Raw genomic sequence first — 27571 nt, 5'->3', positions numbered from 1 at the left:
AGGGCCATCCTTTCTCCCATTCATTCATGCATCCACACTTGCATGAAGCTTTCTATCTCACAGCCATCTCCATCCATCTACTGAGCTGCCTGTGCACTCACCCATCCATCCATTGACAAACGCATGCATCACTCTTCCCACCCATCCCCACACCTACCTGCCCGTCCATCCAGCTAACCACCCACCCGCCCACCTGTCCATCCTCCCATTCACCTCTCCATCCATCCATCACCCGCCTGTCAGTGCCCGAGTGATGCCCAGCCACCCAACAGCCCTCCTCGGGGTTACGGCGTGTGCCCACCTGTGTGTGGGACATGCTGGCCACGCGGAGCACCACGGGCAGGGATGTCCTGGGCTGTGTCCAGCCATGGGGCAGGGACCCGGAGCGCCGGCTGGGGGGAGGCGGGGACCCGTCTAATTTAAGAACGGGCCCCGCAGTTGCTGTCAGCGCCGGGCGGCTCTGATCTGGGGACAGGTCCTCATCAGCTCTGCTCGCCGCCCGCCGGCCTGACATGAAAGGGCTCTGCACCCCGATAAGGCCCCAGATGCTCAGCCCCGGAGGTGGGCAGTGCTGCGGCTGAGCCTGGGGGACCCTCGAGCAGTGAGCCCTGCTGTGGCTGTCCCCAGATTCACCGTCATCCCAGCACCACAGGGCTTGTGTGTTTGCGTCCGTTGGGGAGCTCAGCCCTGGGCGCTGCCCTCTGCTTTGGGCACTGGATCGTGCCCTGTGTCAGCACCAGCTCCCACTGGTGACACGGTCCCAGGGAGGGCTCCGTCCCCAGCATCCCCCCAGCTGCCACCGGCTCCTCTGACGGCTGTTACCCCGCACTGGAGTCCCCCGTCTGCGAGCGGCCGTGGACGGGGACCATGTTGTTTTAATAAGATCATTCTCCTCCTGCCGTGAGGTCGCAACCCCAGGCTTATGACATCACAGCGCGCTGCCATGGAGACACCAGGATGTCACAAACACAGCTCGATGACCTCACTGCAGGAGCAGGAGATGGGGCCAACCTGGGTTTGATCGCCAATGTCCTCGGGAATAAAGGAGGGGAGGGACGCTGGGAAAGTATGCGGCTGCTGAGCGCCGGGGTGTTTGGGTTGGAAATCACCGCGCTTTCCCCGCAGCAGGAAAGGCCTGTTCCTTCCTCCCCCCGTCCGCTCCCTCCCAGCGGCCAGAGCCCCCCCCAGCCTTGTGGCTGCAGGGCAGGGGGGCTGGGGGAGCGGGGCACCCCCATCTCTGTCCCTGGGGCCATGCAGTGGGGAGCGAGAGCCAAAGCTCAGCGCAGCACTGGGGCACCAGCTTAGGGGCAGAGGGGGGTTGCAGGGAGGGGGGCTGTGTCCCCGAGCAGGATGGGGCACTTGGGGGTTGCTTTGTCCCAGGAGCAGGATGGGGACCACTGGGGATGCTGTCGAATGGGGCAGGGTGGATTGGTGGCTGGGGGTGGTCTCCTCTTCCCCAGGAGAAGCCCAAAGCCATGCTGCTACATGGGGACATGATTCCCCATCACAGTACCCCAAAGCACCCCTTGGCCCTGCCCAGCCACCCAACAGTCGTCCCTTCCCCAGCCCACAACCACCAGCATCTCCTGGGACCAGTCTCCACTGCCCCATCACCCTTCCCTGCTGCAGCCTGGTTCTCCATCCTCCGTGCTCAGACCTTACCACTGGGGAAACCGCAGCTGGTTGGGGGGACACCCACCCCCCTCCTCTCTGCTGCAGGGGTGCAGGGATGCCTGCTCTCCCCCTGCATCCCCCATCATTAATTTCCATCAGTGGCCGAGCGGGGCCGGGGCTGCCCGGGGGTGGCCGAGGAACACGGCGCTTTCCCCTGATAGCAAAAATAAATACATTAAAATTCTTGCAGGAGGTAGAAGAATGCGGGACGGCAGGAAAAAATTGTTTTATAATTTGTAATAACACAAAAGCCGGGAGGGGGGGCGAGCTGTGAGAGGCGAGGGAAGGCAGAGACAAAGGATCAGCCACAGAAGAGAAGGCTGCTTCAGGGTGGCGGTGGCATCCCCACTGCCCGTAGCCCTGGTGCAATGTCCCCACTGTGGCCTTGTCCCCTGAAGGATATGTCCCTTCGGGTCTTGTTGCAGAAGGGATGTGTGTGTGTGAGCAAACTCCTGGGGCTGGGGGAGCAGGCAATCACCCCCCAGCTGTTTAAGCAGCTCTCAGCATCTCTGTGCCTCAGTTTCCCCCTTGCTGAAGGGGGATTTTTATGTAACTGGGAGAAAAGCTGGGAAGCAGGGGCAAACCCCAGGCATCCCCCTGGTCCCAGCCCCCCTGTTATAGGTACAAGACAAGGAGCCCACCTTTGCCCATCCTGCCCCCCTCTTGGAGGGGTTTTGCCACAGGATCCAGGTGATGGGGCTAGTTCCCATATACGTGCTGGGGGCATCACACACACCCCCAGCCCCCTCCAGCCTTGCGAAGAGCTGGGACATGACAAGGCGAGTTGCTGTGCACCAGCCGCACCTGCTCGCCGGGATGGGGCTCCCCCTCCTCCCGCTCCCCTCTTCGGGGCAAAATCAAAGGGATTTTTCTGCCCTTAGGAAATCAGATAAAGGCTTCTCACCTGCCCCGCGCTGCCTTTGCAAGGAGGCTGGGTGCTCGGGGCGGGGGGACAACAGACACTTTCAACACGCCGGCAGATGAGCTCTGCATTGCAGTGAGCCGCCGCGGAGCTCTGCCCGCAGGGGCTGGGGCCCTGGGCACAGTGTCAGCCTGTCCCCAGCTTTGGCAAGGATGTCGCCTCCCCAAGAGCTGCCTGTTGCTCACTCCCCCCACCTCTAGGTTCGAGGTGATGGGATTCCCATAGGACAGGTAGGATGGAAGCTGGTGGGTGAAAGCAAAAGACACCAGGGACACCAGCAGCCCAGACACGGTGTCCAGCTCAGGGAAGGTCCCCGTGTCCCTGTGATGCAGCCAGGACAACTCAAATCCTTGTCACCATGCCAAGGGTGCAAACTGGGAGCCCAGTCCCTGTGTGGGAGGGCAGGGAAGGAGTACGTGGAAAACCTCCAGAGCTGGTGGGAGTCTCTTACCTCCTGCACCCAGGAGGGAGAGGAGAACCATGCCAAGTTGCAGATAAAACCTGAGTCATTCACCAACAAATGCTGCTGGTGCGGAGTGCATGTGCCAGGGTGAAGGAGAGAAGCTGCTGGTGATGGGGGCAAGGGGATCAGTGATAGGCAAGCCAGGGGCTAGAGCTGAGCAGGGGATGGGGGGTTGTACCCTCCCAGGAAGGGGGACAGAGCCCAAATCACTGTTGGAGGAAGGGGTGAGCTCACTAGCAGTAAGGGTGCTCTGCTTTGCCCATTGCTGGTGGCAGACACCCCATTTCCCTTGGGGTAACCCAGTGGGCTGTCTGGGTGCTCAGTGGAGGTGGCTGCAGAGGTGGATCAGGGCCCCCCAGGGTGGCTGTCCCAGCCCCAGGATCCATGGCACTGGTGCTGCAGGGCTGGGAGCTGCATCCCCAAACTCTGCTCTGAGTCACGGATGGTGCAAGAGGAAGTAGAGCCCCAGGGCCCTGCGCCGAGCCCTGGGAAACCATCCCTGAGGCTGCTCACTCAGAGAGGAGAAAATTGGCCTGGCAGTCGACAGGCACCAGCTCCTCCTGTCCCCAGCTGCCCAGACCTGGTGTGGTCCTCCCCCTCCCGGCCCCGCTACCTCCCAGGCCCCTCAGCTTCCTCTTGCCCCAGGCAGCTCCTGCTGCCTGCTCTGATGTGGTCCTGGGGGCTGTCTCCCTCCTGGGTCCTGGCCGCACCTGAGATGAGATCACCATAAACAAGCTGGCCCTCCCCGCACTCTTCTCCTGGTCTCTTTGCTCCTGGGGCTTGCTGCCATCATCCACCTGCGTGTCCCCCTGCCCCAGGGATGTCTCCCCAGAGGATTTGGGGCTAAAAGTTGGGACGTGCTTGGGGGTGGTGGTGGTGTCACTCCTCCAGTGTCCCCAGGCAGGACAGAAGGGTCCGAGAGCAGGCAGGGCGATGAAGCCAGGCTTGTGCCAGGTGACCCAACAGGGACAAGGGCCGGGCAGGTCTATGTGGGCAGCAACACAGGGGTGCCAGGTTTGGGCAAGGCCGTGCCAGGGGTGTCGGGGTCAGGCAGGAGAGTGACCGGCAGGTGCCAGGGGGGACCTCGACAGGGGTTGGGTTTGGCAGGGCTGCACCGGGACCCCGAGTGGAGCCAGGCAGGGCTGTGCCAGGCAGGCTCCCGTAAGGGCTGCGGGGCTAAGCCGTGCCGTGCCAGGTGGGGCTGTGCCAGGCGGGGCCGTGCCAGGTCCCCGGGGCTCCGGGGGACAGGGCTGTGCCAGCCAGACTCCGCTATAAGGGGTGCGCGTCCGAGCGCGGCGGCGGGACGCGGGGCCGGGCAGGCTGCAGCCACCGTCCCGCTGCCGGAGGCTGCCCGTGGCCGTGCCCACGCCGCGGCCGTGGCTGCGCGCCTGGAGACGAGCTTGGCACCCAGGAGTCCCCCCGCCCGGCCCGCCCTGTCCGTCCCCCCGGGCTCCGGTTTCCCTGTCGGAGGCAGATGCTTTCGCAGCCCCGTCCCTCCTCCTCCTCCTTCTCCGGAGCAGCCTCCGCGCCGCGCTCCAGCCGCCCGGAGGTGCCTGCCCAGCCCAGCCCCAGCCCAGCCCAGCCCCGCCGGCCGCGGTGCCCGCCCGCCCCGGCCCGGCGGAGGGAGGCAGCGGGCACCCACCCGCCGGGGCCCCGGCCGGACCCTCGGGGCGGCGGCGAGCCCGGCTGCCCGGGTCCCCACGGGGGGCGCGGAGGGGGCTCGGCGCTCCCCTCAGCCCTGGCAGGATGCTGCCTTCCTCCCGGACCCAGCTGGGGCTCTTCTTCATCCTCCTCTGCCCCGCCAACATCATCGGGCTCTGGTGGTGAGTAGGACATCCCGGGGTGGGTGCCAGGAGGGCGCGCAGGGTCCCTCGGTCTCCGGGGATGGTCCCCCCGCCCCAGCTTGGGGACAACGGTGTCCCCTGCACCCAGGGCAGCCCTTGAGTGGGGACCGCTGCTCGCTGGCCGGGCGGATCCAGACCGGGGGCACCCCCACGCTGCCGCGGTTTGGGCACGCGAGCGGGTTGGGGACGGCGGGCTGCGGGACCCCCAGGGGTATGGGACACCCGGGTCCTGCGGAGGGAACTGCAGGCTGCCTCCCCGCACCCCAAGCCCACAGCCTGGGAGGGTTGTATGCCTGAGGGGTGGGGAAGGGGGCGTAGGGGCCTCCAGACCCCTCCAATAAGTCAACTTTAATTAAAAGCCCGAGGGTCCCTACGGTGTCCCCTCCCGAGCGGTGGCCTGGACGCGGCGGGGACAAAACCCCTGTTTGTAATGGTGCCTTCATCAAAGGCAGAGACGGTGCCTTGCAGGATACCGGAGGGGGTGGGGGATTCATTACAGGCGCAGAGCTGGGACCCAGCCTTGGAAAGCCCAGGTATCTGTCGAAACATGAACTATTTAAATCTATTAAGAATTTCACCCAGCCTGTCTTTATCCGGTTTTAAGTGCTTAGATTCCAGCTCCCCGGCGTGCCGTCCAGGCTATCATTCATTATCTGAGGCTATTCGTCTCCACATTGTCACACTCTTTTGACCCCTAAAATAAAGCTCTCCATAAGCCTTTCCCCTCCCGGTCCCCTGCCTGCCCGCCAGTGATTTATTCTGTGGCTCCATCCCCTTCGCTAGCCCTGGCTCCAGGAGTGCAGGGCAAAAGGGGGGGCCTTGGTGGATATAAATGGTGCTGTTACGGTCAGTTGTACACCAGATGAGAGTTTGGCCCCGGAGCCCAGACGCTGTGTTTATTGCCGGGAAAGGGGTTAATGTGGATTTGAGAGGTGCTTGCTTCGGTTTTTTTGCTACAGCAGGGGAGAGCGAGGTAGGGTGAGTGCTGGCCGGGGCAGGGTGCGTGCAGAAGGTCCCCCTGCTCCCTACCATCAGCCTCGGGATAGCTGTGCCATCCCGGGGCACAGTCCCTCCTGCTACCCGAGAGCTGCTCTTTTTCCCTGGCTAATTCTCAGACAGCTGCTTCGCACACCTGGCTGTCCCTTCAGCTCTCCTTGCTTTCTCTGCCCCATCTTCATCAATACCCACCCAGTGAGCCCTCACCCCCAAGCTCATGCCCTGCGCTCCAGCTCCAAGGATTTCAGTGCCATCCTGCCCACAGCTGGCGCGGGCAGAGGTGAAGCAGGAGCTCCCTTTGCCTTCAATTCAGAGGCAGGCAGATGGCACCGGCAAGGGCAGGGTGTTGGGGTACTGCTGCCCCCGCCCTGGCTGCTCAGAGCCACGTCTTACCACCGAGCCTGGGTCCTGCTGGTGCCGTGACCATGCCGTGCGTGCGCTGGCAGCACCGGCTTGGGGAGATTAGCAGGATTTGGCAGAGGAGGGCAAGGGGTCAAACTTGTTTTTTCTTCTCTCAAAAAAGAAGAAGAAAAGGAACCTTTAATTTAAGAATAATAACCCAGCTGCACGCAGCACGGCCAAATGCGCTGGGCAGCGGAGCGGCTGCAGGGGGATCACCAATACGCACTCTGCTTCACTCCGGAACCCAGATCCAGGGAGCGGGGAGGAGGTGATGTGTGGATGAGGCCACCAGCACCACCAAATGGACATGCCGACCTTCCTGGGACGGGGCACTGGAGCAGCCAGCTGATTCACGAGCTGCTTCCCCCAGAGCTTGGGATCTCTGGCCCCCGGCTGAGATCATCCCTCATTTCCAGGGAGCTCTTCCCATGCGGGGGAGAGAAATCCGGGCGCTGCCTGGCCCTTTGAGCCAGCTCAAGACAGGCAGCTTCCTACATGTCTGCTCCCCATCCCCATCCCCTCTGCCAGGTCTGGGTAGCACTGGTGTCTGTGGGTTTTGCTTTTGGTGAGGAGGGGTTCAGGCTTGCAGCCGTACATTGTGCCAGGGCTCCTGGAAGCTCTAGGGCTGGTGGCATTGGTAGAGCGGTTCCTTGTTGTCCTTGTCACTGATGCATAGGGACTTTGGTAGCATGCTTTCACATGTGCATCTCTGGGCACCCATGGGTGCTCAGCCAAGGGGGCTTGTTCCCCTGGGCAGGAAAGGGAGGTCTTTATGACCTACCCCATCCCACCCTTGGGTGCATTGGCTGTGCAGTGTGGGGGGATGCAGGGGCTGCCTGTTTGAGGCATTTTTTTTCCCACGCTGGTGACAAACTGATTTGTGAGAGTGGCACGGTGGGGTGCAGCAGGGCTGGGTCCTGGCGGGCATGGTCCTCAGCCCAGGCATGCAGCCAGGCTTGGCCACTCACGGGTGGTAACGGTGCCCATTGGGATCCTGCCAGATGGCTGCACCTACAGAGGAAAGTTTGTGTGTGATGTACGAGCAGTGACATCATGCTGATGACATCATAGCCTGAGAAAGAGCATCCTCATTGGGGTAAGATGTCCCCAGAGGGCTCACTGAAGATACAGTCACCCTTGTCCTACACCCCCTGTGCCCCTGTGTCTAAGAAGAGGCAGAGGCACCGGCAGACGCACGGATCTTTCCATGGCAAAGGGGAGCAGGCTATGGTCAGTGCCGATGGGAAGATGTGTCATTCGGGGGCTGCTAGTGCCTTGGTTAGTGCCAGGCTGCAGGGAATAGGTTCCCCTTGCTCCCACCAACCCTGTAAAATCTCTTTCTTCCTCCTCCCCTCATCTTTTCATGTTTCTCACCTGGCTCCTTGTGCAACAGTGATTCCTCCCTGAGCAGGGCAGGTAGGGACTGCCTGAGGCTCCTGGGCTGGCCTGGAGGGTGCGGGGATACAGGGTGGGCCAACCTGGTGTCTCAGGAGCCCTGGGCAGGTTCAGAGCCAGTTTGTGGTTGGGCTGTGCTCACAGGGACAGAGGCACTGTGGGGATGGGGGCAAGCAAAGCTGGGCTTCCCCAGTGCCCCAACACCCATTGGCTCTCCGTGGGCATGGACGAGAGCAGTCGGGAGGTGGAAGAGAGAGCAAGGGGGAAAACCATCCTATGAGATGTGCTCTGCTCCAGCTGTGGGTCTGAGGGGGACCGGAGGGACGGACACCTGCCCTGTGTCCCTTTCCCATGTATGCGCATGGGCAGTGCATCTCCAGGTTTTCACTGGGCTCCTTCAGAGGAGCTCAGGGAGGACCCATCCACTGCCACCCATGGCTGCACCCTTGCTTGATGGGGTCCCGACCTCATGGCTGCTGAAGCCACACACCCCCGGATGGGTTTCATGCGCCAGTGGCCTCCCCTTCTCCTCTGCTGCTCCCACCAGCACCCACACTGCCCAGAGCCTGTAAGGGCAGGCTGGCAGGCTGTAGGGCCCTGCCTGCATGTTTTGGGGTGAACATCGTGAGTCACCCTCTGCGCCTGCTGACCCACACCCACCACTCCACAGCCCACGGCCCCCCATGGCATCCAGCAGACTGGGCTGCCGAGCCATCCGGGGCTTGCCCTCACCCCTGGACCAGCGCCATGTGGGCAGCAAAACACCTCCCAACATGGGAGCCCCTGCCCGGCGTCATGTCCCTGTACCTCTTCTGGGGCAGTGCTGACCCACTGGATTTTTCAAAGGGAAAACATTTCCCTTGCACTCTTTGAGATGGCACTGGCTCCAGAACTGGGCTACTTGTGTCGTACCACAAAGACAACTGACCTTTTGCCCATGCCATCCCTCGTCCCTGCTCCTGCACACCTCCATTCTCCCACAGTGACACCCAGCCTGCCCAGCCCTGCCTTATGCATGCCCTAAGCTGAAGGGCTCGGCTGGACTTCGCATCTGAGGCTTGACCCCTTCAAACCTCACCCATGCAGGAGGGTGCCGGGCAGAGCCGGGCACACCCCGATATTCGCTCAGGATGTGCAGGGTCCTGCCACCCCATGTAGCACCTGCATTTGGGCATGTACTAGCCCAGCCCTCATGCCACCCCAGCTCCAGCCTCCACAAGCACCCGGAGGAAGGATGCAGTGACCAGGGGGAGGTGGACCCCTTTCTTCTCAACCCAGCCCCTCCAACACAGCTTTGGGACCGGTGCTTCTGCGGGCGTGTGCTCCTTCCATCCCCCCCCCCCCAGTACCCGCAGCACAAGCTCGGGCAGCTCCTGCCCGCGAGCGCCCAGCCTTGACGTGACCCTGCAGCTGGCAGGTCCATCGGTTGATGCCATGCCACATCAAAGCCTCTTTCCTTTGGGTGGCTTCCCAGTTGTTTGCATGCCGTCCTTGCTGAGGAGGTGCGAGGAGGAAGGCAGGGAACGGTGTCCCCCTGCTCTCCCCAGTTCATGGCATTTCCCACTCCTTTGGTGCCCCCGGTGCTGCTTGGCAGCCAAGCCCCAGCCGTGCCCCCCAGGGCAGTGACTTGCTGCTTACTCACCCCAATCTCCCCCCCCCTACCCCGCCCCGTGCACCTCCTGCTCTGCTTTCCACACCCCGCTGCCCCGGTTAGTGGCAGCACCCACGCATCGCCCCGGGTGAGGGGCCAGGTACCCGCCACGCGCCTGCGTGGGATGAAGCGAAAGCTGGACGGGTGAAAAATCATGCATATCCCCCCTCTTGTCCTGTTTGCACAGCTTGGAAAGAGACAGGCTCCCGTGGGGTCTGATTCCCTTGCAGGGCTGTCACTGAGTGTGACAGCATTGAGTGGAATGTGGGGTGACACATTCCCCCGAGGATGTAGCTTGGCTCTCCAGGGCTGGCATCCTGCAGCTCTTGCCTCTCCAAGCAGGTGGAGAAGTGCCTGTGGGCTCGGGGCAATGGGCCAGGTACCCTGGCACCCTGCATCCCCCTCCTGAAGGCATCCAGGGGCTGGGATGGAGACCTGGATATAAGGCAAGCCATGCCCTTGCTACCCCACAGCGGGGTCACCTTGCCACACGGGAATGCCCAGGCAGCAGTACTCAATAGGTGCAGACCTGACTGGTCCCATGTGGAGCTGGCACAGCACAAGTGCCACTCTCCCTTGGGGTTTCAGGGCTGTCGGGACCAAAGGACACATTTTTCTACCCAAGATGCAGGTGCCAATTGTGAAGGTTGGCCATCCTCTTCCTTGCCACATGGCTGTACCAACCCCTCTCCATTGGACCAGTGCAAACTGGGACCCCACTGGCTCCCCACAATCATGGTCTGCTGGCAGGGGTTGGGAGAAGCCCTGCTCCACACCATCCCCATGTCCAAAGGGGAGATGGGGACTTGTGCCAGGCTCCTTGGTCTATGATTTTGGCTGGGAACCAGACTGGGACATACTGGAGGCTCCATGACCATGGGCTGAGCTGGAAAAGCTGGTGATTACGGCTCTTGGGAACCCCGGCTCTGTTGCAGCAAGGACAGCATCCAGAGCACAAGGGTTGCGTCAGAAGCATCAGTGACTCCTGTTTCCCGTGTGTCACCGGGACCGGGCTCAGGCTGCAGCTGTGGCAGCCAAAGGGGTGACAACAGCAGGTTGGCGGTGGGTTGCAGCTCCTCTTCCGTGCCTCAGTTTCCACTTTCAGCAATGGGGGTTGTTTCCCTTGGACAGGGGTGCAGGAAATCACGGTGGAAAGCGGAGCTCATCGTCCTGGCTCCTTTCGGGGTGAGGCGGCAGCCGCCCGGCAGCAGTTTCGGCAGCAGGCGAAGGGCGCCGGGGGCAGGCGGGAGGGATGAGGCCGAGGCGCCGAGCCCGGCCGGGGGCTGCCAGGCGGGGGGCCGGGGTGCCCCGGGCAGGTTGGGGGGAGTCGGGCTGGCGACCTGGTTCCTTCACCAGGGCAGGGGGAGGAGTGCCCGGCGGCAGAGGTGGGGCACCTTAATTGTAGATGCGGGAGGCCTTGGAGCAGGACAAGCTCAGGCAGATCTGGGCCCCGCGCCGGAGCCCTTGCCAAAGCGGTAGCAGTTTGGCAGCATTTTTCTTGCCCTTGTCTCCCCCTCTCCCCCCCCCCCCCCAAACCCTCCAAAGCAAAACAGCTCTCGGGCTCCCGGCAGCCTCCCCGCGCCAGAAAGCGAAGCCCAGCGGAAATTAATATTGCGCCGGACTTAGGCAGCCCACCCCACGCCTCGACGGCATGGCCGGCGAGCTCCCGCGCGCTCCCGCCGGCCTCCCCGCTGCCCGGGACATGGGTGGGGACCCCCGCGGTGCCGGCGAGCCGCCCACCGCCCCCCGGCCCTGCGGGGCTGAGCTCTTCTTCCCGGCCTGATCCGGCGGGCCGGGGTGAGCTGCAGTTCAGCATTTGATCTGACGGCCCCGGGGGGCTGGCGCATCGTTTTTATATGAGTACAAAGAGTCGTCTCTTAATGAAAGTCCCGTCCCGGCTCCCCTTCTTCCCCACCCCGCCGGAGCAGGCGGCCAAACCTCCACTGTCCTGTTGCGGATGTCGGGAGCCCACGGTCCCCAAGGAGGGCGAGCTAGGAGCCTGGGATGGAGGCTTGAATCCCCATGTGGTCATCAATGGGATGGGACTGGACAGGCTCACTGGTGGCTTTCTACATGGGCCTCAGTTTCCCCATCAATGGGGCACCTGTGCCAGCCCAGTCACAGCCCCAGGATGCTTCCCCAGCTACCCCATCTCTTCGCAGAGGCACCCATGCATCACGCAGCAAAGGCAAACCAAGCTTGGGGAGCAAAGGGAGATGGGTGCTCCCCAGCAGCGGTGCGGTCTTGCCTCAGTTTCCCTGCTGGAGGTCACCTTTCCAGGCTGTGCCTCTCAGTTGAGCTGTTTAACCCTTTAAACCTCCAACCAAAGCATAAGGGCTCCTTTTCCAGGCTGTGTGAGAGGGCATGTCTGCCCCAAACACAGCTGGGGTTTGGTGGGCAGGAGATGCAGGCAGCTTGGGAGCCTGATGTGGGGCAGGGGGATTCTGGCAGGACCTCGAGCTTCAAACAAGGGGCTTGGAGGGCATTTGCACTGGGGGCAGGATGTTAAGCAAAGTCCTGCAGCCTGGTGTCCCGAACACAGACCCCAGCTGCGTGAGAGCAAAAAGGAAACCCAGAACATAGTTAAACACCGAGATCCAGCTTGTGATTTTCAAGCCCCTGGGGCTTGGCCAGACTATAAAGGTCTGGGTTTGGAAGCTGTAGCACAGCCGGTGCTCCCCAGCGAGCGGGGCTGCCGGCAGCATGGGCTGCCCGGGTGCTGCTCCCCAGGGGGCCCCAGGGGACGTGGTCTCGCAGTCCTCGGGCATCCCAAAGCACTGGGGGATCTGAGTCCAGCCCTGGGGTCCTGTGGGCATCCACAGCCAGGAAAATCATATTATCAAGCAGGACAAGCTCTGAGCCCATGGGAGCGGCGCTGGAGGCGAGGAGCTGCTGAGTGGGGTTGTATTTGGGGCGTGCTAAATTCGGGTGGCCCATGGCCACACGGTCTCCATGCCACGGGACGGGTGGCGTAGGCGGGAGGCCGTCAGCGTGGCATGCCTGCCCTCTGCCCGCTGCGGCTCCGGCGTTGCCTGCGGCGGAGCTGGAGCATCGCCCGCCCTGGCATGGGGCACGGCGCTGGCGGGCTGCACAGCTGCACGAGCCGTGCCGTGGAGGGCACTCCAGGCAAAATGTGTGGGGAAAGTACAGGAGTTTCTGTAGCCAGCGGCACGCCGGGGAGGGCGTCGTCGTGCTCAGACTTTGCCTCCCAGCCCGGAGAGCCAGGCACCTCTCTCCAGCTGTGCTGGCAAGGAGGAGCCGCCTCTGACACGGGCCCAGCCGAGACTTGCCCTCCCGCGCTGGCATCGGCAGGGCTGGCGATGCCACCTGCATCCCTCCCTCGTGCGCCCGCGGTTGCCCGTGGCTCTGTTCCCTTGGGGCCGGTGCCTGAGTAGGGGGAGTCGAACATGGGAGCTTGGCCAGCAACCAAGCGGCTTTATCACCGGCAAGGTCACTCGTCTCGTCTCCCACGGGGTAAAGCAGTGAGCCCCCCCGGAGAGGGGGAGGCACACCGAAAGTGCTGGCTGGGCTCCCCACAGGGCTCCAGGAGCCACAGCTGCACCGGGCATTGGTCACGCCGCAATGCCAGGGCTGTGCTGGGTCAGTGCCAGACGCAAAGGGCAGGTGCTAAGCAGCACAGCACCTCTGCCACCTCCCGTCGGGTACACCACCATCACCCCCAAGGGATGTCCCTGAGGGCTTCGGGGTGTGAAGTGGCATGTGCCAGCATCGTCCTCCAGCCAGCCCCACAGCTGGGGATCTCCAACTGGCTGGGGAGGGCAACGTATGCCCTGAGTGCTGGAACGCAGGTGCCACCCATGCCTTTTGTCCTGTCCTCCCCATATACCTCTCCCTGTCCCCTTGTCACCCAGGGTCACCGCTGAGCCAGGACTGCCCTGTGGCCCCACTCCGTCCCGGGGAGCAGGTCTGGCGATGCCCCATCCCCACCCTGGTCCCCCCCCACCGGGCTTGGGTGCTGGTTTTGCTCTGCTCGCTGTCCCCTCCTGCAGGGCAGTGGGGAGCCCCCTGGTCATGGACCCCAACAGCATCTGCCGCAAGACGAAGCGGCTGGCAGGGAAGCAGGCGGAGCTGTGCCAGCTGGAGCCAGAAATCGTGCAGGAGGTGGCCAAGGGCACCAAGCTGGGCGTCCGGGAGTGCCAGTACCAATTCCGCTTCCGCCGCTGGAACTGCACCAGCCACAGCAAGTACTTCGGCAAGATCCTGCAGCAGGGTAAGGCCAGTGCTTCCTCGGCCTTCCACATCCCAAAAAGCCTCCAGCCGCCCAGTCACGCGCCTCCCCGGGACTTCTGCAGCAGAGTCTGGGTGTGCAAACCTGTGTGTGTGTGTGTGTATGCGCGTGCGTGTGCGTGTGTAGGGGGTTGCTCAGTGCTCCCCGGTGCAGTCACGCTGAGGTTTTACTGCCGGGACATGTCTCCCCGTGTTGTAATGAAGCAATTACCGATGCTCCCAGACAGCGCGGGGCTTCACAAAGCCCAAGAATGCACCCTCGTCTGGCAGTGATTTACTGCTCCCCCGGGACCCCGGGGTGTGTGGTGGGGCGGGGGGTGGGAAGGGGCCCGGGTGGGAGGCAGCGCACAGCCACTGGGAGCTGCCCCTCGCCCCGTGGGTACCCTGCAGCTCCCTCCTCCCGGCCTTGCAGGGAGCAGAGGAGAGGATTCCTTGGCCCCCATCCCTGCATCCCTGGGTGGGCACCCTGATGCCATCCTGAGCATCAGGGGTGAGGTGGCAGGGAGGGATGGGCAGGTCCCACCCAGGTGGATACAGTGGTCCAAGCCCAGCCCAGCTGCATCAAAGCCAGAGCAGGAGCAGAGTGAGGTCACCCGTGAGTCTGTAAGGGAAGGGAAAGTCCTGCCACGGTCCCCAGGGAGAGAGGCTGAGGCAACAATAGGGAAGGGGGGGATGCTCGAAGCACCTCGGGCTGGTAGGGCCACTTAGTGGATGATGAGTTTAGTTCTGCCCCTGTTCCCACATTGGTTGGTGTGCTGGGGCGGACGAAGATGCTGGAGCGAGCCCTGGTCTCCTTGGCCATCACATCTCCCGCTGGTGCATCCACCAGGCTACAGCAGAGCGTGTATGTCCTTGGGCCTTGCAGGGGGGGTCAGGGTGGCCTCCCTGGGGACATTGGTGAGGGCAGAGCACCCTGGGCACCGGGCAGCTGCGGGTACCAGTGGGGGGTAGAGCTGGGGCCCCAAGGGAGACACTGGCCTGTGACGGGGGGGGCAGGTTCATTTAAGAAGCTGATTTGCAAGTGTGGGTTCCTCCCAACACAGGGACGGAGGTGTATTCAGTTGAGGGGCAGAGAGCCAGGGCACGTGGGGGACACACCTGCCTCTGGAGCCATCTATTTTCACACCAGCCTGGCAGGTGGGATCTGTGCCAGGAAGGGTGCAAGGCTGGAAGCGGGGTGGTGCCAGGATGCCAGGGCCAAACCTGGTGGCGAGTGGGCGATGTTGGCGGATGAGCTGGCAGGTACCCAGGGGCAGATCGGGTCGGAGGAGACGCAGGCACATCAGGCATGGGGATGCTGAAGGAGCCACCACGCTCTGTTTGGCCCAGCCTCGCTGCCGGGGCTGTGGAGATGAGCATTGTCCTGAGGACAGTGGTGAGTTTGGGAGTCCCTGGCACTCCGAGAACATGGGACATCCCAGCTAGACCTGTGGAGGTCCCCAAGGCTGAATCGTGGGTGTCAGGAGCAGAGAGCTCATACTGCACTGAAAGGTGCCGGCAGGCACCAGCCTCCCTGTAAGCCTGGAGGGACTGCATAAACCATCCAAGCACTTTTTGGGTTCCCAGCTACCATCGGATGGGCACCTCCCATCTGACAGCCTCTTCTTTCCAAGAATGCTGCGGCACGCTCTGGTTCCCGGCCGTGGTCTCCCTGGTGCAGTCGCGGCCATCGCCCCTTCCTTCCCTGCCGATTGTGCCAGGCGCGGCGTGCCAGGGCAGGTTGGCTTGCGGGGAGCCACGTGTCTGGAAGAGCTGTCAGAAGAGCGGCATCCCCCCGGGGCCCAGGCTGGCAGGGTGGCACGGGGACCTCTGCCAGCGGCAGGCTGCCTGCCCAGGGCTCTGCCAGTTTCAGGTGGGAGCAGGCGGGTGGTCATGCGGCTTAGGGGGGACAGGAGGGCCAGGGCAGGGGACACCCGTCCCTGGAGTGGCACTGCTGGAAAGGCACCAGTGTGTCCAGTTCCTGTGGGAATCAGGTGCTGCGTGGGCTTGTGGAGGAGCCCCTCATGGAGTCAGTGCCACCTCTTCCCGCAGCCCCCCCAAGTCAGAGTGGTGGAGACAGGGGGATGGGGCACCCCCCAAAACACAGCTTCTCGTCCATCCCCATGCCCTCTGCGTGTCACCACCCTGGGCCAGCCCTGCCCTGGCATTTGGGTGGGCAGGGGTTTGCCTGGCACGGGTCGGGGGGAGCACGGGAACCCCCCCAACAGGGTGCCGCACCCCCGCTGCCAGAATCCCCCGCTGGCTGCGGCTGCGAGCGGCAGGTCCGGGCAGGGGAAAGATGCTTGGAATTCGTGTCCTGGAGCAGAGAGAGACAGGAGCAAATACTAATAATAAATAATCCTGCAGGGTGGAGGCTGTGCCGGCAGAGGGGGGGGGGGCAGGCAGCACCCCATGGCAAAGCGGGTATGGGGGAAGAGAGGGCAGCACAGCTTCATCGCTGCCACCCTGCAGAGGGATGAGCGGCACCCGCGGTGTCCCTCGCAGCACTTTTCTCCAGGTGCCAGCTTGCAGCTGGGGATGGGGTTTTTACTGCTTGGAGGGACATTGCAGGGTAGCGTGAGAAAGCTGTGGGTACCACCTGGACACCTGGGATCCCCCTGCTCTCAGAGCTCCCCTCTTTCCCATGGGGCAGCACCTATCCTTGCAAGGGGAGGCAGGAGATTTGTTGCCCCTAGGACCCTACAGCTGGGGTGGAGGAATGCTTACAGGGCCTGGCCATCCCCCCAAATTCTGCATTCTGCTTGCAAGAGACAGCTCCTGCCCCAGGCAGCTTGCTCCAGGGTGGGTGCATTGCCAGGGAAAAAGCACCGAGCACAGATGAAGGGAGAGAAGGGGAGGTCTGAGCCCCCATGGGATGTCGGTGGGGGGATGCTTTGCTTGCACAGTCTTTGCCAGAGCTGACCCCGCATCTCAGCCCTGTCTCTTCTCCTGTAGATATCCGGGAGACAGCCTTCGTGTATGCCATCACGGCGGCCGGGGTGAGCCACGCCATCACGCAGGCTTGCAGCATGGGCGAGCTGCTGCAGTGCGGCTGTGAGCTGACGCGGAGCCGGGCTCCCCCCTTGCCCACAGCGGGTCCGGGCACAGAAGGCACAGCCTGGGAGTGGGGGGGCTGTGGGGACGACGTGCAGTTCGGCTACGAGAAATCCCAGCAGTTCATGGATGCCAAGAGCAAGAAGGGCAAAAATGACATCCGCGCTCTTATCGACCTGCACAACAATGAGGCCGGGCGCTTGGTAAGGCCCCTGTGCTCCCTGCCCTCTCTGCAACCATCACCCCGTGCCCCTACCCAACCCAACCCTCCAACTTTACCTCCCTCAAGCCATGCCTGCACCAACTTTGGGTGAGATCGGACCAAATATCTTTCAGAAGCCCTTTGCAGGTGCTTTGGAAACTCCCTGTGCCCCCCCCCCCCCAACACCCTCCCCCAGGGCAGGGCAGCACCAAGAGGCAGGGTTTTGGCTGGGGGTGCTGGGCAGGGAGGCCGGGGACCGAGGTCTGAGCATCACTGTCTCTTCCCCAGGCGGTGCGCAGCTACATGAGGACAGAGTGCAAATGCCACGGGCTGTCGGGCTCCTGCACCCTGCGGACCTGCTGGCGGAAGATGCCCCATTTCCGCGAGGTGGGGGACCGCCTGCTCGAGCGCTTCAACGGGGCTTTCAAGGTGATGGGAGGCAATGACGGGAAAACCCTCATCCCCGTGGGCGACAACATCAAACCTCCCGACAAGCAGGACCTCATCTACTCGGCCGACTCACCCGATTTCTGCTCAGCTAACCGTAAGACGGGCTCGCTGGGCACCCGGGGCCGCATCTGCAACAGCACAGCCATGGACACGAGTGGGTGCGACCTGCTGTGCTGCGGTCGAGGGCACCGGGACGAGACGGTGGTGCTGGAGGAGAACTGCCTTTGCCGCTTCCACTGGTGTTGCGTGGTGCAGTGCCGCAAGTGCTCTGTCCGTCAGGAGCTCAGCCTCTGCGTCTGACCGCCTGGGGTTGGGCGAGGACAATTTGGGGCACCACCCCCAGGCTCATGCTGCGGCCTCCCCGGGACAGAGACAGGCTGAGCGGGTGGCAGGGACGGCATGGGTGAGCCCAGCTCTGCGCCCTGGGGAGTCCCAGCTTCCCCGGGGGACAGCGTGGGGCTGCCTGGCATCCCCACGGCCCTCACCGTGGGGGCTGTGGGTGCAGAGCTTCCACTAATAAAGCTATTTAAAGCTGGTGTGCCACAGCGCTTCCTGGGGAGGGCTGGGAAGCGCTGACTGCTGTACTGGGATGGAACCGGCCGGAGAGCCGTCCTGCCCCGGCCACGAGTCCTGATCAGCCAGGCTCCCTCCAGCCTCCTGTTCCTGCTGGCCATGGTGGGACCCATGGCAGACTCCCGCTCATTTTTTATCCACTCTCTGCTTTTCTCCGTGTTGTAGAGCCAGGAGATGAGTGTGGATGAGGGCAAGTGCTCTCCTGCCCTGCTCTGCAGCCCCCAGGCTGGGTGGGTGCTCTCCTCCTATCATCCATGACCACCAACACTTGGGGATGCCAGTTTGTGTCCTGCCACCACCCTACCTGGGATGTTTGCGGTGACTTGCAGTCCACGGTCCCTCCGCTCACCCCTCATGAAGGAGGTACAGCTAGCTGCCCTGACACCATGGTGATGGGCTGAGTTTCTTGCAGGTATCCTCTATTTTTTTACTCCGTCTTCAGCCAACGTTGCTGCAGTCCACGCCACATGGACTGGCATGGAGAAGCCCTGCGTGGCACTGACACTGTTGGCTTGGTGGCATGTGAGGCCATTCGCTTGGCATGTTGTGGGCCATCTGCAACCTCAGCTGACCAGCACCATGCCAGGCACATCTTGGTAACCTGATCAGCCAGTGCCCTTCATGGGCAAACACAGGGCAAGGAGCAGCCCACCTGGCTGCCCAGCAGGACAGGCTGCCATCCCTCTGCTCCAGAGGCTCCGAGGGTCTCCAAGGGGGTCCTCCCATCCTGCAAGGAGCCCAGAGGGAACTGGTTTCTCCAGCCCTAGCCAGCGTGGGGGTTTAGGTAACTAACTGCAGAGGGGAACATGTGTGTGCAGCACCTGCTTGGCTGGCAATGCTACACTGGGCAGAGGAGCCCCCGAGGGACGTCAGCAGAGCCAGAACCTGGGCAGAGAGGTCCACGCTCCTGTGCCTGCCCCCCATGCTGTAGCAACGCAGGGCATGGGGGCTTTGCCCGTCCACCCCTCTGCAAAAGGGCTACTGGGGCTCTCAGCCGAGTCGGGCAATGCCCCGCGCACGGGGTACTGCCAGGCAGGGCAGGAGCGGAGCTTGCAGTGCTGGGCACACTGGAAGGCAAGGGGAGCTGCCGTGGGGTGCTAGTGATGCCCAGCAGTGGGCCCTTCCTTGCCCCCCGCCGCAGGCAGCCAGTGGGGAAGGGCAGGGGAAGCAGGGTGCTGGTGAACCATTAACTTGGCCCAGCAAGTGCTGGGGCAGGAACCTCTAAATCTGTCAGCTGCAGCTTTGCAGCTGGAAATTCCCTCCTGGCTTGCCCACAGCAGCGCTGGGAGAGGGGAGGCACACGGGGCTCCCGGGAACTCCCGGCCACGTGCCCGCCCATGGGAACACAGGGGTGGGTGCGAGTGGGGCTGGGTGGGTGCGGGTGAAGGTACCTGTGCATGCAACCAGTTCAGCGTGCGTGTGTGTGCGTGCACAGGTAACATGTCTATGCGTGTTCACAACCATATATGTGCAGGTGAGCTTGCGTGCACACACATCACTGTGCATGTGAGCCCCTCGTGGGTGTGCAAACAAGTTGGCCCGTGTGTCTTCATGCATGTCTATGAATACACAACAAATTGTCAGTGTGTGTGTGCTGGTGACACTGTCCCCTGTGTGTGCCTGTGTGCGAGCATGTTTGTTTGCACGTGTCTTACTGTGTTTGTGCAGGTATGTCTGGGACAGGAAGGACATGCGTGGGTGCAGGAAGGCCCTGCAGGAAGGGAGCTGCAGAGATGTAGGGTCTGTGTACTGGGACATGTGGGGACCCATTTTGTAGGCTGAGCAGGTCTGTTTGGATTAGAAACACCAGAGCACACCTCAAGCCCTGGGCTGCCCATCAGGAGAGCTCAGTTCAGGCAGGTCCTGTGAAACTTTGGGTCACCCTGCTTTCCCCTGGAGCCATGCCAGGGTGAGGCCAGTTGTACTGGGGGATTCTGAATCTCTCTGTGAGATGTTGGAGTCCTAGCTCTGACCTTCAGCAAGCTTCCTCTCAGGAGTCTGCCTCAGTTTCTCCACAATGGGCTGCTTTCATGCTCCTGGATGCACTGACATGGCTCTGGAGGTCTGGATCATGGATAAACCCTGGGGAAAACAGGTAGTTCTTTTGAGTAAGGGATCTAACCTATGTCCTCTCTGCCATTGCCCCAGATCACAGCTCCTGAAGGCTGGAGACCACAAAAGCCAAAAATGTGGAGGGGGAAGAAGATGGAAAGTGGAGCTAACACAGGGGCAAGGGGTTCTCACTTGGAGAGAGGCACATGGCCACTGATTGTGGGGTGACTCCTCTGCAACCCCAGGACATCTCCAAGTGCCCTGCCCAGCTGGGGAGAGGGGTTAGCTCTTTGGGAGCTGCCAACTCCCTACCACTGCTCCCTGCTGTCCCTGAGCTGGCAGAACCAAATCCATTCCCTTGGTAGCCAGGAGAGGCCCTGGCATAGGCAGGTGATGCCGGTAGCCAGGCAGGGGCTGGACCTGGCCTAGTGGTCTTGAGAGGGCTGAACAGCCAGCAGAGCCCCCTAGGAATCTCCCAGCGCCCCAGACATCTAGCAGTCCCCCCCAGCTCCCCAGACCTCCAGGAGCTCCCCAAGAGCTCCCCACCTGCTAGCACCCCACCCCAGACTCCCAGAATCACCCCAGCAGCCCCTAGGGGCCCCTCACCCCCCTCTTAACTCCCCAGAAGTGCCCCAGGAGCCCCCCCCGCCCAGATTCCTAGGCGTCCCTCAGCTCTCCAGACCCCTCGGAACCCACTGAAGCCCCTCATGAGCCCGCAGCTCCCAGCCCGAGGGGGCGCAGCATCCCCGCCGTCGCCGTGGCAACCCGGGATGCGGGGCGGGGCGGGCGGCGCGGCGCCGGGCGGCCGCCAGGGGGAGCTGCGGCACGGTACGGCGGGGCGGGGCGGGGCGTGGCGTGGCGTGGCGGGGCGGGGGTGTCCCGAGGGAGGGCTGAGGGGGGCGTGGGGGTGCATGGGGAACATGGGGAGTGGGCACCGGGGTGTCTGGGGATGGGCTTGGGGGTGTCTGGGGAGGGGGTGTGTATGCGGGGCATGAGGGAGTGCGTGGGAGGGTGCAGGGGAAGGCGTGGGGATGTCCGGGGCGTTTTCTTGGGGGTGTGCATAGGAGGGCATGGGGGGGGGGAGAGTGTATATGGGTGTGCATGGGGGAATGTGCGTGGGGCTGCACGGATGTGGGTGTGCATGGGGGTTCGTGGAGGTTCACGGGGGGTGCAGGTGGCTGTGCCTGGGGAGCTGTACATGGGGGCTTGTGTGCATGGGGGTGTAAGCGTATGGGTGTGCGTGGGATTGTGCTTGGGAGAAAGTGCGTGGGAGTGTGCGTGGGAGTATGTGTGAGCCCCCGATTCCCTTCCAAACTCTCAGCCCCATGCCCTTGGGGGCAGGACCCAGCTCTGGGGGGGCTGGTGTGAGCCGTGGGGCACATGGGTGGCTGTGTGGGTGCCTCGTGTAGCTGGGGAGTCCAGGGGGTGTAGTTGTACATGTGCGTGTGTAGCCCAGATCGCTGGTGCTGGGCAGTTTGCATTGCAAAACTTGCATGATCTTCCCAAGGGAAACAGAGGAAGTTTACAATATTTGGGTTAAAAAAAAAAAATCCCAAACCTCTGTAATGTTAATGGTTTCATTTTATTTTCTTTCAAATGGGAAGAGCACAATTTTCCCTTCAATTGCCCAAGTTGAAAACAGCCGGACAGATTAATTCAATCAAACTTGAAAAAAAATCCCTCTGGACAGAGACCAAAAATAGAATGTTTTTGCCAAAAAAAGAAGCTTTTTAGGAAAGTTTGGAGTAACACAGATAGGCCTATGAGGGGGAGGCTGAGAAACCCAGATACCAGCTCAGCTGAGGGAACGTTTGGACAGCAGCACCCAAAACCTCCGACAAACCCACCTCTCATGGTTGTGGTCCCTCTGCCTGCTCATTGCAGGGTGCCGAGCAGGGGTCTGCCTAGCCGGTGGAGCTGGGTCCCAGCCAGGGCTCTTGCCTGCTCAGCCCTGCTGTCCTGGGAGGCCTCTAACTCTCCCTCTCCAGGCTCTGCTGCTCCCCCCAGGGAGCTGTCAGCAACTGTCCTCCTCTGTCCCCACTCCAGATCCCAGTGACAGATGTCACCCATGCACCCACGGGGTGTCCAGGCCAGCCCTGCTGCAGTGTCTCCAAGCACCCAGGCAAGGGGATGCGCTGGGACTCAGGGCACCCAAAGCAGGGCGCAGACAGTGGGCACCAGCCCTTGAGGAGCAGGAGATGGGGTGCACAAGCACCCCCAGATGTGCTGTTTGGGGATGCTGCCTGTCAATGTGAGGGGTCTGTGTCCTTCCTTTTTCTTGATCATCTCTGGCACTGGTGTCTGGCCCCTGCTCTTTCCGTGCAACCCCAACATTCTGGGGCCAGGTGTGCTGGCACAGTGCACACTAAGCAGCATCTGCAAGGGCAGTGGGCTCTGGAGGCTGGCAGGGAGTTGCCCCCCCACCAGGGCACCCCTCAGCCCCCCCCAGCAGAAGGACAGGGCAGACACCCCTCCACTCCTGGGTCCTGTTTCTGACTGCCAGCATCTCACCTTATCCAAATCCCTCCCGCAGCCTCATTACTTTCCCTGTAAGGAAGGCAGCAGCCATCCTCCATCTCTGGGGAGGGGACTCTGACTATGCATACCCCGGAGGGCAGAGCTGCTGGAGAAGTGGCTGCTGAGGCAGCTCCATGCCCTGCTCACCCTGCATGGGGACCAGCACCCTCCACCCATCCCTGGGGCAGTGCATCCCTCCCCGCAGGGGAGAGGCACCCAGGGCAGCGCCGCACAGACGCGCTTGGCCAGTCCCATCCGGCCACCTCCCCACCGCCCCAGCCGGCAGCTTGGCCCTTTGGGGATGCTCTCTCCCTGCCAGAGGCAGTGCAAGGGCTGGGATCCCCCATCTCGGTCATACCAGCACCCCAACCAGCTCGATGGCTGCTCTGCCACGGGATGTCCCCCTGCACGGCCAGTCCCTGTGGTTTGGTGGAGGCAGCGTGGGTGGGAGCCTGCCCCAGCCCCGGCATTCGAGGGTCCCGCAGGACAGTACCCACAGCCAGGCTTCAACACCTTCCCTGCAGCCTGCTACCACTGTGGCACCCACTGCCAGGTGCTGGGAGGAGGATGAGGAAGAAAGGTCTGCCTCACCACAAGGATGCTCCCGAGGATGGCTGGAGGCGGCCGGATCCTGCCTCTCCACCCTGACGCGAGGGGCAGCGTGGCCGAGTGACAGCGCTGGGGCTGGCGTGCACCCACTGCCCAGGGCCCTGCCAGCACCCCAGCCCCAGGCAGCCAGGACTGGCTGGGCCGGCCGGGTGGCCGTGCGGTTGGGTCCTGAGTCACGGCAAGCAGACTCGGGCAGGTCGCGGGGTGTGAGCCAGAGGGAGGGCAGCGATGCTGGGGGCTCCGGTGCTGCTGGGCTGGGGCAGCTTGGCACAGTGACTAACGCTGCCGCAAAAGGCAGGGTCGCCCGGACCCCACGCCCAGCCCTGACTCATGCAGCCATCACTCTGGTCCTGTGGGTGCTGCTGGGCAGGGGAGCGAGGAGAGCTGTGCTGCAGGACAGCAAAGGCTGGGTGCGTGGCTGGCTGCATGGGCTCCCAGCGAACATCTCCCTCCTCTTTCTCTTCCAAACTGGCTTGCATGCCCCGCTGCAGACTGCAAGCCACACAGCTCCCAGCACCCTTCCCCTCTGTCCTGGTGGCGTCAGACTGAGTGTCTGTCCTGGTGCTGCTCCATCTCTGTCCATCCTCCCGCTCCCCCATGCTTTAAGTTTCCCCAGAGCTTCCCCCCGCACCCCTTCAGCCCCAATCTGTGTCAGCAGACCTGCCCCATCCTCCCACACCTGCACACACAGACTGGTTGGATCTGGCGGTCCCAGGGGCCATCGGCACTTCCAAGGCTGTGGCATGGCCAGGACTGTGCTGGCTGGAGCAGGCTGGTCTCTCCCCGTGCTGCCCTCTGGTCCTATCTGTGGGCCTGCAGCCAGTCGGTAAGATCAAGTGGGAGCAGTGTGGTACAGCACAGAGATCTCAATGCCTGCCTTTCCCTGCCGTGGGTCTCTAAGGGGTCATCCTTTGACATCCCAAAGTCCCAGCCAGATGCCTACTCCAAGGAGATGCCAGAGACCCTCCATCCAGTGCCTATGAAAATCACTGCAGGATTGTCCAGGGCACAGGGCTTGGAGGATGCTTATCCCAGGGCAGAAGGAGCTATAGGAGGGCACCTGCCAGGAGGAAAGCGGGTGACGGAGCCAGTGAGTCAGGGACTGTATGCAGAAGTGCTGGAAAGGGCTTCTGATGGAGATGACAACAGAAGAGCCAGCCCCATTCTCCTGGGGGTGTGGAGCCTGTGGTGTGGGGTGTTGGCAAGACCTGCTCCTGCACGAGGGAAGAAGAAAGGAGCAGGGAAAGTGGAAGCAGCCTGGGGGCTGGGCAGGAGGATGTGGGGTGTAGAGATGGATGGTTGGCAAGAGGGATGGAGGGACAGAGAGATAGTAGGAGGGACAGAGGGATAGGAGGATGGAGGGAAGAGAGGATGGAGAGGAAGAGGGCTGGATGCTTCCCCAGTCCCCTGCACAAAGCACATGCTGGGGCATCACGTAACCTGCTGAAGGAGGGGACCTGCCTGGGTGCTTTGGCCTGGGCAGGGGCGCTCCAAGGGCTGGGCCCACAGTGCTCTCTGCCAGGGACCCCCCCATCACCTTTCCTGCCCCGGCTCTGGGCAGCAGCAACACCCTTCATGCCAGCTCTGAGAGCTTCCCACATCCCTGCCTGGCCTCTGCAGAGTGTGGGGCGGCCAAGGGGCGCTGGAGACAGGAGAGAAGCTGGGAGGCGGCAGGTCCCACAGCCCTGTGGCCCTGTGACCCCAACCGGGGGGCTGCAGCAGTGACAAGGACAGATGCAGTGCTCACAGAAGGCCCAGTTTTTGCCCTGAGCCTTGATGCTCCCGTCAGGACCATCCTCCACCAGCCTCGCATGCCTGCCTGCACCCATCCCTGCTTGGAGGGGCCAGATCGTGTCCCATAGGCCCCCGATTCCCCGGGCCACAACAGATGCTCAATCTTGTGCTTAAGGGCTTTGCTGGTGTAACGCAGAAGAAAGGCTGGAGCAAAGGGCTCACCTGGCTCTTCCTCAGCCCCAGGACGTTGCTGGGACATGAGGAAACAGGTGTGTCCCCCCCGCCTGCCCCCGCTGTGAGCACTGAGATGGTAGGACGCAGCAGTCGGCCTCCTCCCCAAGTCAGCAGGAGCGTGTGAGTGAGACACCCGCTCTTGGAAGCGATTATGTCATTAAGGGCTGGAGGAGGATGAAAGCGTTTCCCCTCTGATTTGCCTTGGCATTTATTTGTGCGCAGGATCCTAACGAACACGCAAACATCTGTGCTCCCGGAGCCCGGGCACCAGGGTCCCCAGAGCCGTGAGAGTTGCCTTCTGGTGGGAAGGAGCCCCGCTTTCACTGGGGGACCTCCAAAAGGAGCCCCCAGAGCACCCTCTGGTGGGTTCAGGCCAAGGGCAGCGCATGCCTGGGTGTAAACCCTGGGGTGGCCCGAGAAAGCAGGGGTTAGTGGGGACCTGCTTGGGTGACCCAAGCCAGGGTGCTGCCTGGCAGAGGGGGCTGCTCCCCTGCCTCCCCCCACCTGCTAAGGGGGGGTCCAGCCAGCGTGTACCAGGGTGCAAAGGGGAAACAGAAGCACGGGAGCCAGGTCTTGGGTGGGAGGAGGTGGGGAGGGCAGGACCCTACATTGGGGTCCGGTGTGTGTCACCCCCACAAGTCCCCTGGTATGCTCTGCCAAGCCCTGACACCGTCCCTCCCGTCAGCCAAAGTCTGCAGCAAAGGGACAGGCATCCTCTGGCCCCTTCGGTGGCAGGGTGGCTGAGTGGGGGGGTCCTGACAGCACTACCAACCTCCTGTGGGACACCCCACATTGCCTGCTCAGTGCCAGGGGAGATCCAGGAGGGCAGCAGTTATGGAGGAAGAGGGATGGGTGCCGGGGTGATGCTGTGTGAGGGACCTCCCTGTGCACTCAGGGCATTGCCCAAGGGACAGAAGGGTCTGTGACCCCCCCTCCTGCGAAGCTGCGTGGGCAGGGAATTTGGAATGTAGATGCCAGCCCCGTGCTGGTTCTCCCACCTGCCCACAGGCTAAGCCCACTCGGGAGTGGAGCCAGGGAGCAGGAGAACAGCCAGCGCCCCCAGGACTGCAAAAGGGACCTCTGCAGGGATGCCACCCCCATGCACCCACAGTCCACAGGGGGGACAGCACAGCTTTCGGGCCCAACCCCGGATTGCAACTCATTTCCCAAAGGAAACGCATTTTCCTCCCCGGTGCAAACAGGAACCGACACGCAAGCAGTGCTGGCAGCCCCCGCCAGCGCTGCTGTGCCGGCGCGGAGACGCGCGGTGCCCGCCCGGGGGGAGAGCGCTTTGCCAGCTGCCGCCTGGCTGTTTACGGTGCGAACACCAGCATGGCGTGGGCCGCGGCAGCTGGGGACACCGGGGAGCTGCGGGGGCACTGCCTGCCAGCCGCCAGTGCCCAGGAAGAGCCCCCCTAGCCCCAGGGTGGACACCCAAACTCAGGGGACACCAAGTATCCCCATGACCAAGAAGGGGCTTGCATTGGGGCAGAGAGTGTTCACCGAGAGCCCGGTTACCCTGGGCTTTCCCAGTGCCACCCTCTTGTCCCCAAGGGAGCGGGTCAGCCTACAAGGCCACCGCACAGCCCCTGGATGGGAGACCCCCTGCCCAGCACCAGGAAGGTAAGGGGTGCCTGAACATTGGGAGGATGGTGCCAAGGAGCTGGGCACAATCTGGGTGCCCAGCCCAGGAAAGCTTGTGGGGAAACCGAGGCAGGGAGCGCTTGGTGGCCCCGCCAAGGGAAGCCAGAGCCACATCCACAGCTCCTCCAAAAGCATCGGCCCTGCGGCACTGCTTCCCTGGCACTGGGCTGGGGGAGCCCAAAATGGGGCTGGCACCTCCATGGGATGTACACGGCCACACTCTGTGCCCACACACACAGAGTCACACCCCCAGCACGTGCCACTCATGCTCACACCCCTGTGCACACAGACAGGCACCCATGTGCCTCGCACCAGCAGGGACACTTTCCTGCACACCCGCATCTCGTGCCATGCACCCTCAGCCCCCATCCACATACCCTGATACCTCTGTGCACCCCCAGTGTCCTGTGCACGCCCCACACCACGGGCACACTCATCCCCACTCCTCACATATTGCATGCTATGCACACCCCTCTCCCTGTGCACACTCACTCCATGCCCCATGTATTTACTCTCTGCCATGCACACTCACTCCCCACACCATGCACACTCTCTTCATCCCCCATGCACACTTAGCCATGCCACACACACTCACCCCACACCCTGCATGTTCACCCTATGTACCAACCACACTCAATCCACACCGTCCACACTCACCCACATTGCACACACTCACCTTACACCCCATGCACACTCACCCCACACCTAGTGCAAACTCACACCGGGCTGTGCGCAGTCACCCCACACTCCATGGATGCTCACCCTCACCGCTCACACTTTCTCTATACTCCACGCACATGGACCCCATGTCATGCACCCTTGCTCCATACATACCTAGTGGATGCTCAACCACACCATGCACACTCACCCATGCCCTACGCACACTAACCCCACACCATACACACCTCACACCCCATGTGCTCACCCC

At 62.7% G+C, this 27571-nt stretch overlaps 1 protein-coding gene across 1 annotated transcript; it reads left to right on the top strand.

The window, feature by feature from the left end:
* Positions 1–4805: 4805 nt before the first annotated feature.
* Positions 4806–17847, top strand: WNT6 (Wnt family member 6). The gene is made up of 4 exons (XM_075029352.1): positions 4806–4882; positions 13358–13578; positions 16530–16831; positions 17119–17847. The coding sequence occupies exons 1-4, from the start codon at positions 4806–4808 to the stop codon at positions 17578–17580; spliced, it is 1062 nt and encodes a 353-aa protein (XP_074885453.1). The 3' UTR covers positions 17581–17847.
* Positions 17848–27571: the final 9724 nt, after the last annotated feature.

The sequence above is a fragment of the Buteo buteo genome, chromosome 5, assembly GCF_964188355.1.
Source record: "Buteo buteo chromosome 5, bButBut1.hap1.1, whole genome shotgun sequence".
Taxonomy (NCBI): domain Eukaryota; kingdom Metazoa; phylum Chordata; class Aves; order Accipitriformes; family Accipitridae; genus Buteo; species Buteo buteo.
Note: the sequence above shows the minus strand (reverse complement) of the source record. Positions and strands in the feature narration are given on the sequence as shown.